This window comes from Scardinius erythrophthalmus, assembly GCF_964197995.2.
Source record: "Scardinius erythrophthalmus genome assembly, chromosome: 11".
Taxonomy (NCBI): domain Eukaryota; kingdom Metazoa; phylum Chordata; class Actinopteri; order Cypriniformes; family Leuciscidae; genus Scardinius; species Scardinius erythrophthalmus.
Window position 1 is genome coordinate 26,794,156 of NC_138231.1, and position 12,250 is coordinate 26,806,405.

The following is a 12,250-nucleotide window of genomic DNA, read 5'->3' on the forward strand; positions in this document are numbered from 1 at the left end:
CGCAGCTCTCAGCCACAACCATCAGCTGCCGTCGCTCCACAGCGCCGTCAGGCCCGGGATCAGAGGCCGCGCTCTCGCTCCACCGGCCGCCGCCCCCCGCCGCGCGGGCCGCGGCCGAAGATTGTGATAAAGCCCGAGGCCCCTAAGCCTTCCTAACCAGCTTAGGAAAGCGACGGTGTTCGAGTCCCGCTGCGGCCGGACTCCCACCGAAAATTTTCGCTCGTCCAGTTCCAGTAATTGCGACTGTTCCAGTGTATTCTGCAGTAAACAAGTCGGTAACACAGCCCGCTTGCCTGCACACAAACGCCGTTTTTACGGCGACCCAGATAAATCCCATAAAGAGTGTATTTTCTGGTATTCCGGCCACGGCCGACGGTGTTATAAGTGTAATAAAAATGCCCACTGCCCAGTGCACATTTCTACACACAAACACGGCCCGCCACACACGGCCCGCACAAATAAAATCGACTCATGTCGATTGTGCACCAAATGTAGTGATTGTGCCCATGTCCCAGTGCCCATAAACACTACACACTGCATGTCTCACGGTTTCTGTAAAAACGAAACCAACGCACATACAGTCTGCACAAACAGGCGGTGTTTTCAGCGTTTTGAATGGGCCCGATGTCACGCGCCCTCATGCGCTTACAGACATAATAAACCCCGCTCGCTCTCTCCCAGCACACCGCTGTAAGAGAACTGAGCGCGGGCAGGCTGCCCGCTGTGATCAGTGCGCCCCCAGTCTCATGCGCTGCAAGCGCGGCGTTCATGTTACGGCACACCGGTGCTCTCTGCCCGCCACTAGGCCGCGACCAGAGCCCGAATATCATTCTGCCCTTAGCTACTCACGTGAAAGCGTGGACAGAGCTTCCCGGGGTATCAGAATGGGTGCTGAACATTATAGAAAGAGGCTATTCGCTACAGTTCATTCGACGCCCGCAACGCCAAGCGGCGCGAATCGAAACCACGGTGGGAAAGGAGGTTGCACACCTACTTCGAGCCGAAATAGCGAAGTTACTGAGCAAAGGGGCTATAGAACCCTTATCACAGGCTCAGAGCGAAGGGGGCATATACAGCAGATATTTTCTGGTACCCAAAAAAGACGGGGGTCTCAGACCCATTCTGGATCTAAGACGACTGAACAGAGCACTTCTGAAACGACGGTTCAGAATGCTCACGACCAGGAAAATCCTCTCGCAAATTTGCCAAGGGGACTGGTTCATGTCGATAGATCTGAAAGACGCTTATTTTCAAATACAAATAGCGTCACGTCACAGGCGATTTTTGAGATTCGCCTTCGAGGGCCAGGCATATCAGTACACAGTCCTGCCGTTTGGCCTATCCCTGGCACCTCGCGTGTTCACGATGTGCATGGATGCAGCACTCGTTCCCCTCAAACTCCGGGGCATACGAGTACTGAATTATTTGGACGATTGGCTGGTTCTAGCTCGATCACAATCAGAGCTCATAGAACACAGGACCATATTACTCGATCACCTCGAGAATTTAGGTCTCAGAGTCAATTGGGAAAAGAGTTCGCTGTCTCCCAGTCAGAAAATATCTTTTCTGGGTACAGAACTGGACTCGCTGTCTATGACAGCACAGCTGTCACCGCAGCGCAGGCTGAGTGTTCAGCGCATGACAGAAACTTTTCGCCACGGCACTTTAGTCCCGCTCAAAAAGTTTCAGAGAATGCTGGGTCTCATGGCATCAGCATCTTCAGTGCTTCAGCTGGGTCTGCTTCGCATGCGCCCGCTGCAATACTGGTTAAAACCGCGCGCGCGCCTCAGGGTCGATCAGAAATGCATCGCAGCTCTGAAACCTTGGTCAGTGACCGATTGGTACCGGTCAGGTGTAAGCCTGGGGACTTCCTCGAGTGTGAAGGTGGTGTCTACGGATGCCTCAACCTCGGGATGGGGAGCGCTGCTAGAAGGCAGACCGTTCTTCGGCCAATGGTCAGAGCGGGAAAAGCTTCTACACATAAACTGCCTGGAAATGATGGCAGTCGACAACGCGCTGAGGCGCTTTTGTCCCCACATAAGAGGGCACCACGTCCTGGTCCGCTCGGACAACATGTCAGTGGTAGCTTATATAAATCACCAAGGAGGTATCAGATCCAGAGCCCTTCACAGGCTGACGGAACGCCTCCTAGTCTGGGCTCAACACAATCTGCGCTCGCTCAGAGCAGCGCATGTGCCCGGCCACCTGAATGTGGGACCGGACAGACTGTCCAGGAACAATCTTCCGGCAGGAGAATGGTCTCTACACCCGCAGACAGTCGAACTGCTGTGGAAGACATTTGGCAGAGCGAAAATAGACCTATTTGCGTCTCAAGAGAACGCGCACTGTCGGGAATTTTTCTCCAAGAGCAGGGATGCGCTGGCCCGCGTCTGGCCCCGCTGCCCGCTCTATGCGTTTCCCCCTGTCGCGCTTCTACCCCAGGTGTTAGAGCGAATCAGGGAAAACGAATGCCCGGTACTGCTCGTCGCCCCATTATGGACGAACCAAGCCTGGTTCCCAGTCCTGATGCAGTTGACGAGTAACGCCCCGTGGCCGATACCGGTGAGGAGGGATCTCCTCTCGCAGGCAAACGGCTCGATCTGGCATCCTTGCCCGGAGCTTTGGTCCCTACATGTGTGGGCCATCAACGGGTACCCGTTAACCTCCCAGCGGGAGTGTTAAACACGATCACGCAGGCTAGAGCTCCATCTACTAGACGGCTCTATTCCTCAAAGTGGTCTGTGTTCACTAGCTGGTGTACAGCGCGCGGCACTTCACCCCTACACTGTGGAGTGTCGGAGGTTCTGTCTTTTTTACAAGAGCTTCTGGATAAGGGCAGAGCCCCATCCACGCTCAAAGTATATGTGGCGGCCATAGCAGCGTTTGCTGAACCAACGTCTGGCCAGTCACTAGGAAGGAACGATCTGGTCATTCGCTTCCTTAGAGGAGCTAAGAGGTTGAATCCTCCCAGACCTCCCTCGGTTCCCGTTTGGGACCTTTCCACGGTTCTGGAAGCCATGAAAGGTCCCCCATTCGAACCAATACAATTAATAGACCTTAAACACTTGTCTCTCAAGACAGTGTTTCTTCTGGCTCTCGCTTCAGTGAAGCGCATAGGGGACTTGCAAGCGCTCTCAGTGAGCGCGACGTGTATGGAGTTTGGGCCTAATGACTCGAGAGTCATACTCAAACCAAAGCACGGATATGTTCCTAAATCCCTCAACACACCGTTTAGGGCACAGGTGATCTCCCTGTCGGCCCTGCCGGTATCTGGTGAGGAAGGGGACGCAGGCTTCCTTTGCCCGGTCAGGGCATTAAGAGCCTATGTGTCTCGCTCATCTGTTTTCAGACAGACGGAGCAGCTCTTTGTTTTGTTCAGCGGACGATCTAAGGGTCTAGCCGCGTCAAAACAGAGTTTATCCAGATGGATAGTTGACGCTATAGCATTAGCTTATACATCTAAGGGCATGCAATGCCCGTTAGGTGTCAAAGCGCACTCCACGAGAGGCATGGCCTCGTCGTGTGCTTGGTCTAGTGGGATTGCCTTACAAGATATCTGTATGGCGGCAGGCTGGGCCTCCCCGTCTACATTTATAAGGTTTTATAACCTCGAGGTTCCCGCTTTGCAAGCTAAGTTGCTCTCGGTTTAAATGTCAGTACTGCCTGCCCGATGCTATCGGCTCAGGAGGCTGAAACAGTTAGAGCGTCGATCACTGATCGCCGTGCATAAGTTCCCCATATTCATCAGTCCAGGCCGAGTTCGCCCTGGCTGTGTGAAACACTTGATTATTCTGCTCTTATTAGAGCTCTATATTACAGGAATGATGCTATTCTAGCCCCTCTTCCCGGATTCTCTGTGAGTCCCATGTGATTAGGCACTGTATGAGCCCTGGGCACCTGCCCTAGGGACTTTAGTGTTGTATCTCAAGCACGCACGGCGTTTTACACTGTGTTCCCCTAGCGTTAGATATTACGCAGTACGAGAGAACCTCTCGTAAGAGAACGTACTCGGTTACTAACGTAACCTAGGTTCTCTCTAGAGAGGGAACGAGTACTGCGTATCTTGCCGTGCATGCACACGCTCCAGTTCGCTTCGGCGATAAAAAACTGGTCAAACCAGCCTCTCAAGGCTATATTTATAGTCGAGCCCCACCCTCTTTTGGCGGGACATGACGCTTTGGGCGCGAAGCGCCCTCATTGGTCACGACGTCATGAGGGGCCTCTCTCGATAGGCTGGTGCAGTTGCCGCAGAGCAGCCAATGGGCGCGCGAGCTGTCTCGCCCATGGCTGCAGGCTGCTGCAATGCGTTTTACATTATTGCAAAATTAAGGATAATTTTTGGCTTCAATATCTCGTGGAAAAGAGGTTTTCCCCTAGCGTAAGATATTACGCAGTACTCGTTCCCTCTCTAGAGAGAACCGAGGTTACGTTAGTAACCGAGTACGTTCTCCACTCATTACCTGTATTAACTGCACCTGTTTGAACTCGTTACCTGTATAAAAGACACCTGTCCACACACTCAATCAAACAGACTCCAACCTCTCCACAATGGCCAAGACCAGAGAGCTGTGTAAGGACATCAGGGATAAAATTGTATACCTGCACAAGGCTGGGATGGGCTACAGGACAATAGGCAAGCAGTTTGGTGAGAAGGCATCAACTGTTGACACAATTATTAGAAAATGGAAGAAGTTCAAGATGACGGTCAATCTCCCTCGGTCTGGGGCACCATGCAAGATCTCACCTCGTGGGGCATCAATGATCATGAGGAAGGTGAGGGATCAGCCCAGAACTACACGGCAGGACCTGGTCAATGGCCTGAAGAGAGCTGGGACCACAGTCTCAAAGAAAACCATTAGTAACACACTACACTGTCATGGATTAAAATCCTGCAGCGCACATAAGGTCCCCCTGCTCAAGCCAGCGCATGTCCAGGCCCATCTGAAGTTTGCCAATGACCATCTGGATGATCCAGAGGAGGAATGGGCGAAGGTCATGTGGTCTGATGAGACAAAAATAGAGCTTTTTGGTCTAAACTCCACTCGCCGTGTTTGGAGGAAGAAGAAGGATGGGTACAACCTCAAGAACACCATCCCAACCGTGAAGCATGGAGGTGGAAACATCATTCTTTGGGGATACTTTTCTGCAAAGGGGACAGGACGACTGCACCGTATTGAGGAGAGGATGGATGGGGCCATGTATCACGAGATGATGGCCAACAACCTCCTTCGCTCAGTAAGAGCATTGAAGATGGGTCGTGGCTGGGTCTTCCAGCATGACAACGACCCGAAACACACAGCCAGGGCAACTAAGTAGTGGCTCCGTAAGAAGCATCTCAAGGTCCTGGAGTGGCCTAGCCAGTCTCCAGTCCTGAACCCAATAGAGAATCTTTGGAGGGAGCTGAAAGTCCTTATTGCCCAGCAACAGCCCCGAAACCTGAAGGATCTGGAGAAGGTCTGTATATAGAGGAGTGGGCCAAAATCCCTGCTGCAGTGTGTTCAAACCTGGTCAAGAACTACAGGAAACGTATGATCTCTTTAATTGCAAACAAAGGTTTCTGTACCAAATATTAAGTTCTGCTTTTCTGATGTATCAAATACTTATGTCATGCAATAAAATGCAAATTACTTAAAAATCATACAATGTGATTTTCTGGATTTTTGTTTTATATTCCGTCACTCACAGTTGAAGTGTACCTATAATAAAAATTACAGACTTCTACATGCTTTGTAAGTGGGAAAACCTGCAAAATCGTCAGTGTATCAAATACTTGTTCTCCCCACTGTATATATATGTCTTGCAATTTTATATATATATATATATATATATAATTTAAAACGGACAGGTTTTCTCTTCTGACCAAAAAATATTGATGACACATAGGCATATCCAAATGTTGCCAAATAAAATGCTCTCTTTTTGACTAACAATAACAAGGACCTAAAGACGTTTGGTTACATAAAAAAAGGGACTTTTTTCGTCCCACGACGAAATGCCCTGTTTCAATAGCAAATATATTAGCAATTAAACGGTAGCCTGAAGAACATTTTAAGGAATTTCATGAGGTTTTAAAATGCATTGTTATGGGAGCTGTCAATTAGAGGAACTGGTAAATACTAAATACTTATACTATAACTGATGAATATAACATTATAGCTGAAGTCTGCATAAATAATGAGCTTGTCTGTTGACAAAGAAATGTGTGTAACAGAGTGCTGGGATGCTGATTGATGTGTATTAATTCATGCAGCAACAAAGCATGTGGCAAATAAATGTATCTTCAAACACTTCCTCAGCTATAAAAGGTAACACTTTATTTTACAGTGTCCTTGTTACATATACTTAGCACAGTAATAACAGTAACTTATGCATACTTACATGCAACTAACCCTCAACCAAATCCTAATCCTACCCTTACACTATAGTAAGTGTAGTTGCTTAATATTACTCAGTACTTAAATATATAATTACACTGTAACAATGACACCTTAAAATAAAGTGTAGCCCAATAAAACTACTGGAATATATGCCAATCTAGCTAATGCTGATGATGTATGTGGCATTAAAACCTTTTTGAGAGACTATAAAATAAAGGACACAATTTATTTAACAATAACCTATTGTCATGAGAACGATCAGATGCACATGATTCACAATGGCAGATCAGAAGCTGTTCTCAATACCCGCTGGTGGCGCCTTTGCATTCGGCGGATCACCACAGTAAATGCGCAGATTATCAGAGGATAACAAGGAAAACGCCATTGGAACAACACCATTACAATGATGTTTCAAATTTAAAGTTTTTGTTTTTGTTTGTTTTTTTTACAAGGGTGAAGCTTCACTTTGAGACATATTATACAACCTTCATTTCCCTGGTGAATCAGGCCAAACTGTTCATATATCAATCACATAACATCTTTCTGCATCTCTCAGAACATTTCCTTACTGATTCAATTATTATTCCCTTGAGCTTTGCATTTAAAAATGAGAATACAAGAATACTTATTTTTTTATACAATTTCAGTAACATGTAACAATGTCACACCCAAGCTACAGTTCTCATAGGGTACAGTTTATCAGACACATAACATAAGTACTGCAGGACACAGCCTGGAATTAAAAAAGGACAACAATTATCTACATGAAGAATTTATGGAAATGAATTGTCAATGTATAACATCAGGCAACAACATTAATAGTTGAAGATGGTCTGTCCCTGAGTGGTGGTCAGGTGAATAAAAATAAAAATAAAAAAACTGGTTCTGTAGTTCCAGGCCTGGACTGAATCAGAAGGTGGAGTTTAAGAACTCCAGCAGTTCAGCTCTGTTTTTGTCCCTCTGTTTTAAAGGAAAGAAACAGCTGGATGATAGATCTGTGCACAACTGTTAACATCGCTATAGTCCATCTGATTTACATTTGAATCAGAAATGAGAACAAAACCAGATAAAAGAAGCAGAGTGAATATATGCACACTCTTTTAATTAAGAGGCCATATTATGCCCTTTTACAAAGTCTTGATTTCGTTTTTAGGGTCTACAAGAATACAGTCAAACCAAAAATTCTTCAGACACCAGATATCATTTTTGATATTTTTTTATATATTCTAGTGGGTGCAGGACACTATAGTTCATTTATGTAAGTGAGGATAGCAAAATAAAGTAAACTGTGACATATTATACCCAAAACTTCTTCATACAGTGGACTACCAGTAAAATTTGGGGACCAAATATTACTCAGACACTTTGACCTGACCATGTTTTGCTTAAGTGTTTTTCTTTAATTGCTAATGTGACCTTTTACACCACAGTCTGAACTAAATTAAGAATTGCTTAGTAATTGGTTGACCTAAATTGGTATTATCTAATTGTGTACTTTAACAGACGACAGCTATTCAACCTAATTCATTTGTGAGACAGTCTAACAGAAGGATGGACAAAAAAAAAAAAATTCTTGTCATATTTTATTACCATTTTCGAAACTATAGCGAATAAACTATGATAATGTGAGAAATGTTAAAGGTGTATGAATAGATTTTGGTTTGACTGTTGTTTTTCATGCTTGTAAACAGTAACGCTCTGTTTAGTTCTTGTCTCTGTGAAGCCCTTCCTTCCGAAAAGCGCAGTGTGCTCTGATTGGTCGGCTGGACGGTGTGTTGTGATTGGTAAACCGATTTGAGCGTGTTTGGGAAATGTCACACCCCTTACCATAACCGTAAGTTTTAAACACACAACTAACACAACTCAGCCAGGCCTCGTCCCATTTTTCCGAATGCCTTGGGTGGGAATTATTTAAATGAGGAAAATTGTGATGTGTTCATTCCTGGAAGAAACTCAAGACTACAATGGAGTTGTTTCAAGGAGTTCAGAAACAGTGGTAACAGTGGAGTGCTTTGTAGCTTTGCAGACCTTTTTCATGCTCAAACAGCAACATTACACTCTATAGAAAGTTGAAAATATAAAAGAGCATAATAGGTCCTCTTAAAAATCTAATGTTTAATCATGCTTTTCTTTCAAGGTGTGTAATATGCACAACAAAAAAACTCACCTGCTTGTCTTTCTTTGATTTTTTCACTTTCATTTTAATCTTTTTTCCTGATATCATACTGTACTTGCCACTTTTCTTCTTTTCCTTAAGATACTGGGGATGACAGAAATTCTGTTATATCACTTTTTTTTTTTATTACAGAAGGAAAAAAAAGACACATTGCTAAAATATGATGCCAAATATGAGGTTTTGAGTCGAGCACCTTTGAAATCTGAACAGGTCCCGAGCTGTCGTCCTGCTCTTTGTGTCCCTTTTCCTTCTTTCGCTTGCGTATCTTCTCTTTTCTTCCTTTCTAAAAAAAAAAAAAAAACAAAAAAACTTATTTTGAAACTTGACAGTCCCTGGTCAGTGGTCACTAACTGACATCGTATATCGAGCTGCATAAAAATTACATTAAAATGCTTGCTTTTGTGTTCCACAGGAAAAAATAACAGTATACAGGTTTGTAACAACGAGGATGAATAAATGATAATAAATAATTACAGAATTGTATCTTTTGTGAGAACTGTCCTATAATACTGGCTCTTGACCGAAGTACACAAATGGATTCAACCATACCTTTTTGCCATGTCTCTCTTTCCCTTTCTTTGAAGATTTGCTTTGCTTTTTGCAAGAATCTGGCAGCAGAAGCACAAAACACATTGACATTTCTTGCATCTCATCTGCCACATCATAAATCTTTATTTTATCAATTGAAATGGTTTCCTCTTTCCTGTTAATGAAGTATGTGAAGTTTTACACCTGCAAAAATTCTCTTTAAGGACTATACACTTGGGAGTGAAGCAAGACTTTTATTAATTTTATTAATATAGCATTTTGAATTTAACTTACCTGAGTTACTGGAGCTGGAGTTACTATGTGATGATGAACTGCTGGAAGAAGAGCGTGAAGAAGAGCGTGAAGAAGAAGAGGAGGAAGATGAAGAACTGGAAGATGATGAGGACGACCTGCTTCGGCTCCTTGCCCGCTTCCGGTTATCTCTTCCTGTTAATACATTTAAAACACTATAAGCAAAATGATTCCTGTATGTTCGGCTAGTCAGGGTTAGTGATCCTGAGACTCACCTCTGCTGTGAGAACTACTTGACTCACTTCTCTCCCTGCGGTCCACTTTGGCAGACTGAAAAGAAACAAATAAAACATGATAATAAAACTGAACATCCAGATCCTTTCAAATGTTCAAAACATGGACGGTGAATCGCAGGCATGACTAGAATTTACACAAGTTCTTCTCGCACAAGAAACTAATCATTCTACAACCATTTACTTTACAAACCATTTACACTTCATCTATATTAATAGAGACAAAGGCTTGTGAACCTAAGCCAGAGAATTACAGCTTTATCTGAAGATTAACGAGACTGTTGTCTTTAATGCAAGCGGTTCAACAGTTTACCATGTTTCTGTTAAACTATCCTCAAAATGCGGTCCTTCCGCCCACAACAAAATTCAGGAAAATCAGAGGAATAGCACAATATGAATATAATCCGTGCTTAAAATAAACTGCGGAGCATTTAAATGCCTGTTTTTCATGTCTGTGATCAGTGCGTGAGTATCAATAAGATAAACACCACTGCGCGGCCATCTTATTTACGTCATACGATACAACCTAAATTATCCGGGTACTGCTTTGCAGCGCAGGCGCGCGACCCACACGAGCATACAATTAATTTGTCGTTGTACTGTAGTATATTTACTATTCATTTGCTAATAAAGTTTCTTTACATCATTATTCATTCATAAACGTTTTGTCCAGTCCGGTTTAGAAGCGGCACGAAGACGACGTTATCACGTGATAACTGTTACTTTTCTAAGCGCTGACAGGCATCAACATTTAATGAGGCATTGGCCACTGGATCGTATGTCAACGGCGCCGCCATATTGGTCCGGGCAACTTGCCATAACTCTCATTCGTGTAATGAAGTAAAGATCCCTGGCTATTTTGACATCCCAGTGTCTATTTTTATAATTTTTATATATGTCTATGATTACAGTCATTATTGATCATTAAATGACAATTTAACAAACAATAATATGTAGGCTATATGGCTCTAGCAGAATTTGTTGGAGAATATATTAAAACGAGTAGTTTTAGTTTAAAAAAAAAACTTTTTTATGAGGCAAAACACATCCTGACATTTAAATGCGATTTGATGGAGGATTCAGCTTTCTGGGCTGTCACGAACATTTCATCTGGATAAAATGTGCCGCTTTTTGACATAATGGAGGACACATATGGAGGGATCAGTAGCTATACTGCCCATGGGTACTGCCAGACAAGATATGCTACCAATGTTCACATCTCTTTTATTGAAACGCTACTACATTTTAACAAACAGTTTCTTCTGATAAGATACGTACATTACATGTTGTGTCTTATTCTTAAGAAAGCATAAAAGTCAAGCCAGAAAGCGTGACAGCAGAAACTCTCCCTTTGAAAGAAACTCTCTTTGTAACCCAGTAGTGTCAAGCTAATTTTTTTCTTTGCTTATATCTAAATTAACTGGACCCTTTGTTTATAGATTAAGTAATTAATATTTCATTGTTTTTTAATATATTCAATAGATAAAAATGCATAATTAAATAGGCTACAGGAGGGTATGTTTCTTCTGCCATACATATCTTTTCCGACAGGGGCCGCCATAGAGTAAATGAAACTAAATTGTTGCCACCCCCATACTGTCTCTAAAAAGAACATTATTGCAGTTTGTTAATTTTTCAGGATATATAGTTTTAAATACTTAATATATCATTGCATAACAGGTTGTTACTGATCACAATAATAAACAACAGTAATTGTTGCAAGAAAGTTGAAGGATCTCTCTTGTTGTTGACTAATAGAGTGCTGTAGCGTAGTTTTTGTAGGCCAACCTGGAAGTTAGCCTCACCCTGGTTAGTCTCAGACGTCACACCCAAGAACCAAGCCACAGAGAAACTGGTAGCCAGGCAAAAGATAATTGACCAATCCTAAGTGGCAACGTCACTATACCATGCTACCAGCATGGTTCGGCACGATCGGTTAGACAAACATTCTTAGATTTCCGGGCCGAGAACGGTTTGTTATCGTGCCGTGCCAAAACCAAGCTCAAGTGGAAACATAACTGGAACCGTTCCTTACCATTGTTAGACGTTCAGTGGCTAAAGATGCCGTAACGCCAAACCCTCTGATGGAAGAAGCAAGCCGTCGTGTTTACAACTGTGACAATGAGCGTTTATCAGGATCAACTAAACTCTGGATTTTCAAAAGTATGTAAAGTTTGCAGCATAGACTCTTTCAAATACATACAAGAGTTTTCAACACTGGTCTGTTACTGTAAGGACAGCAACGTTACATTGTCACGGCCCTAAACATGATGCTGAATAAAGCGAACTGTGATTGGCTGCAATTCTGCCATCGGTCTAAAGGTCTGGCTACATGAGACTATACCCTGGTTCCCTCGACAAAAACCCGAAAGGTTTTGGCCTACAAAAATATGTCATCCCTCTATTGGCATAATTGTAAAACAAAACAAACAAATAAAAACATTCACAATGAAAGCATTGGGTCAAATACATCTCTAGTGATGATAAAAATTGGGTCTGTAAAAAAAAAGCTTATTCAAAGGAAAATTAACTACTGGCACAGGCAAGTAGTTACATGGGCGTAAATAAAATAGTAGACGTGTCAGCTACACGTTTTTTATTTTTTTTATTTTTAAATAAACCTT

General features: G+C 43.3%; 1 protein-coding gene across 1 annotated transcript; it reads right to left on the reverse strand.

The window, feature by feature from the left end:
- Positions 1 to 6,207: 6,207 nt before the first annotated feature.
- Positions 6,208 to 10,229, reverse strand: LOC308698890 (uncharacterized protein). Its single transcript, XM_081379343.1, has 7 exons — positions 9,940 to 10,229; positions 9,609 to 9,663; positions 9,376 to 9,528; positions 9,103 to 9,161; positions 8,747 to 8,836; positions 8,545 to 8,637; positions 6,208 to 7,337 (listed from the first exon to the last, which is right to left on the reverse strand). The coding sequence occupies exons 1-7, from the start codon at positions 9,940 to 9,942 to the stop codon at positions 7,287 to 7,289; spliced, it is 504 nt and encodes a 167-aa protein (XP_081235469.1). The 5' UTR covers positions 9,943 to 10,229; the 3' UTR covers positions 6,208 to 7,286.
- Positions 10,230 to 12,250: the final 2,021 nt, after the last annotated feature.

Bases quoted from the DNA above. Each gene is read 5' to 3' on its own strand.
- LOC308698890 (XM_081379343.1), bottom strand. The intron at 9,162-9,375 runs GTAAGTTAAATT...TTCTGCTGCCAG, and splicing joins CTCCAGCTCCAGTAACTCAG to ATTCTTGCAAAAAGCAAAGC. The intron at 8,638-8,746 runs GTGCTCGACTCA...TGTCATCCCCAG, and splicing joins GACCTGTTCAGATTTCAAAG to TATCTTAAGGAAAAGAAGAA.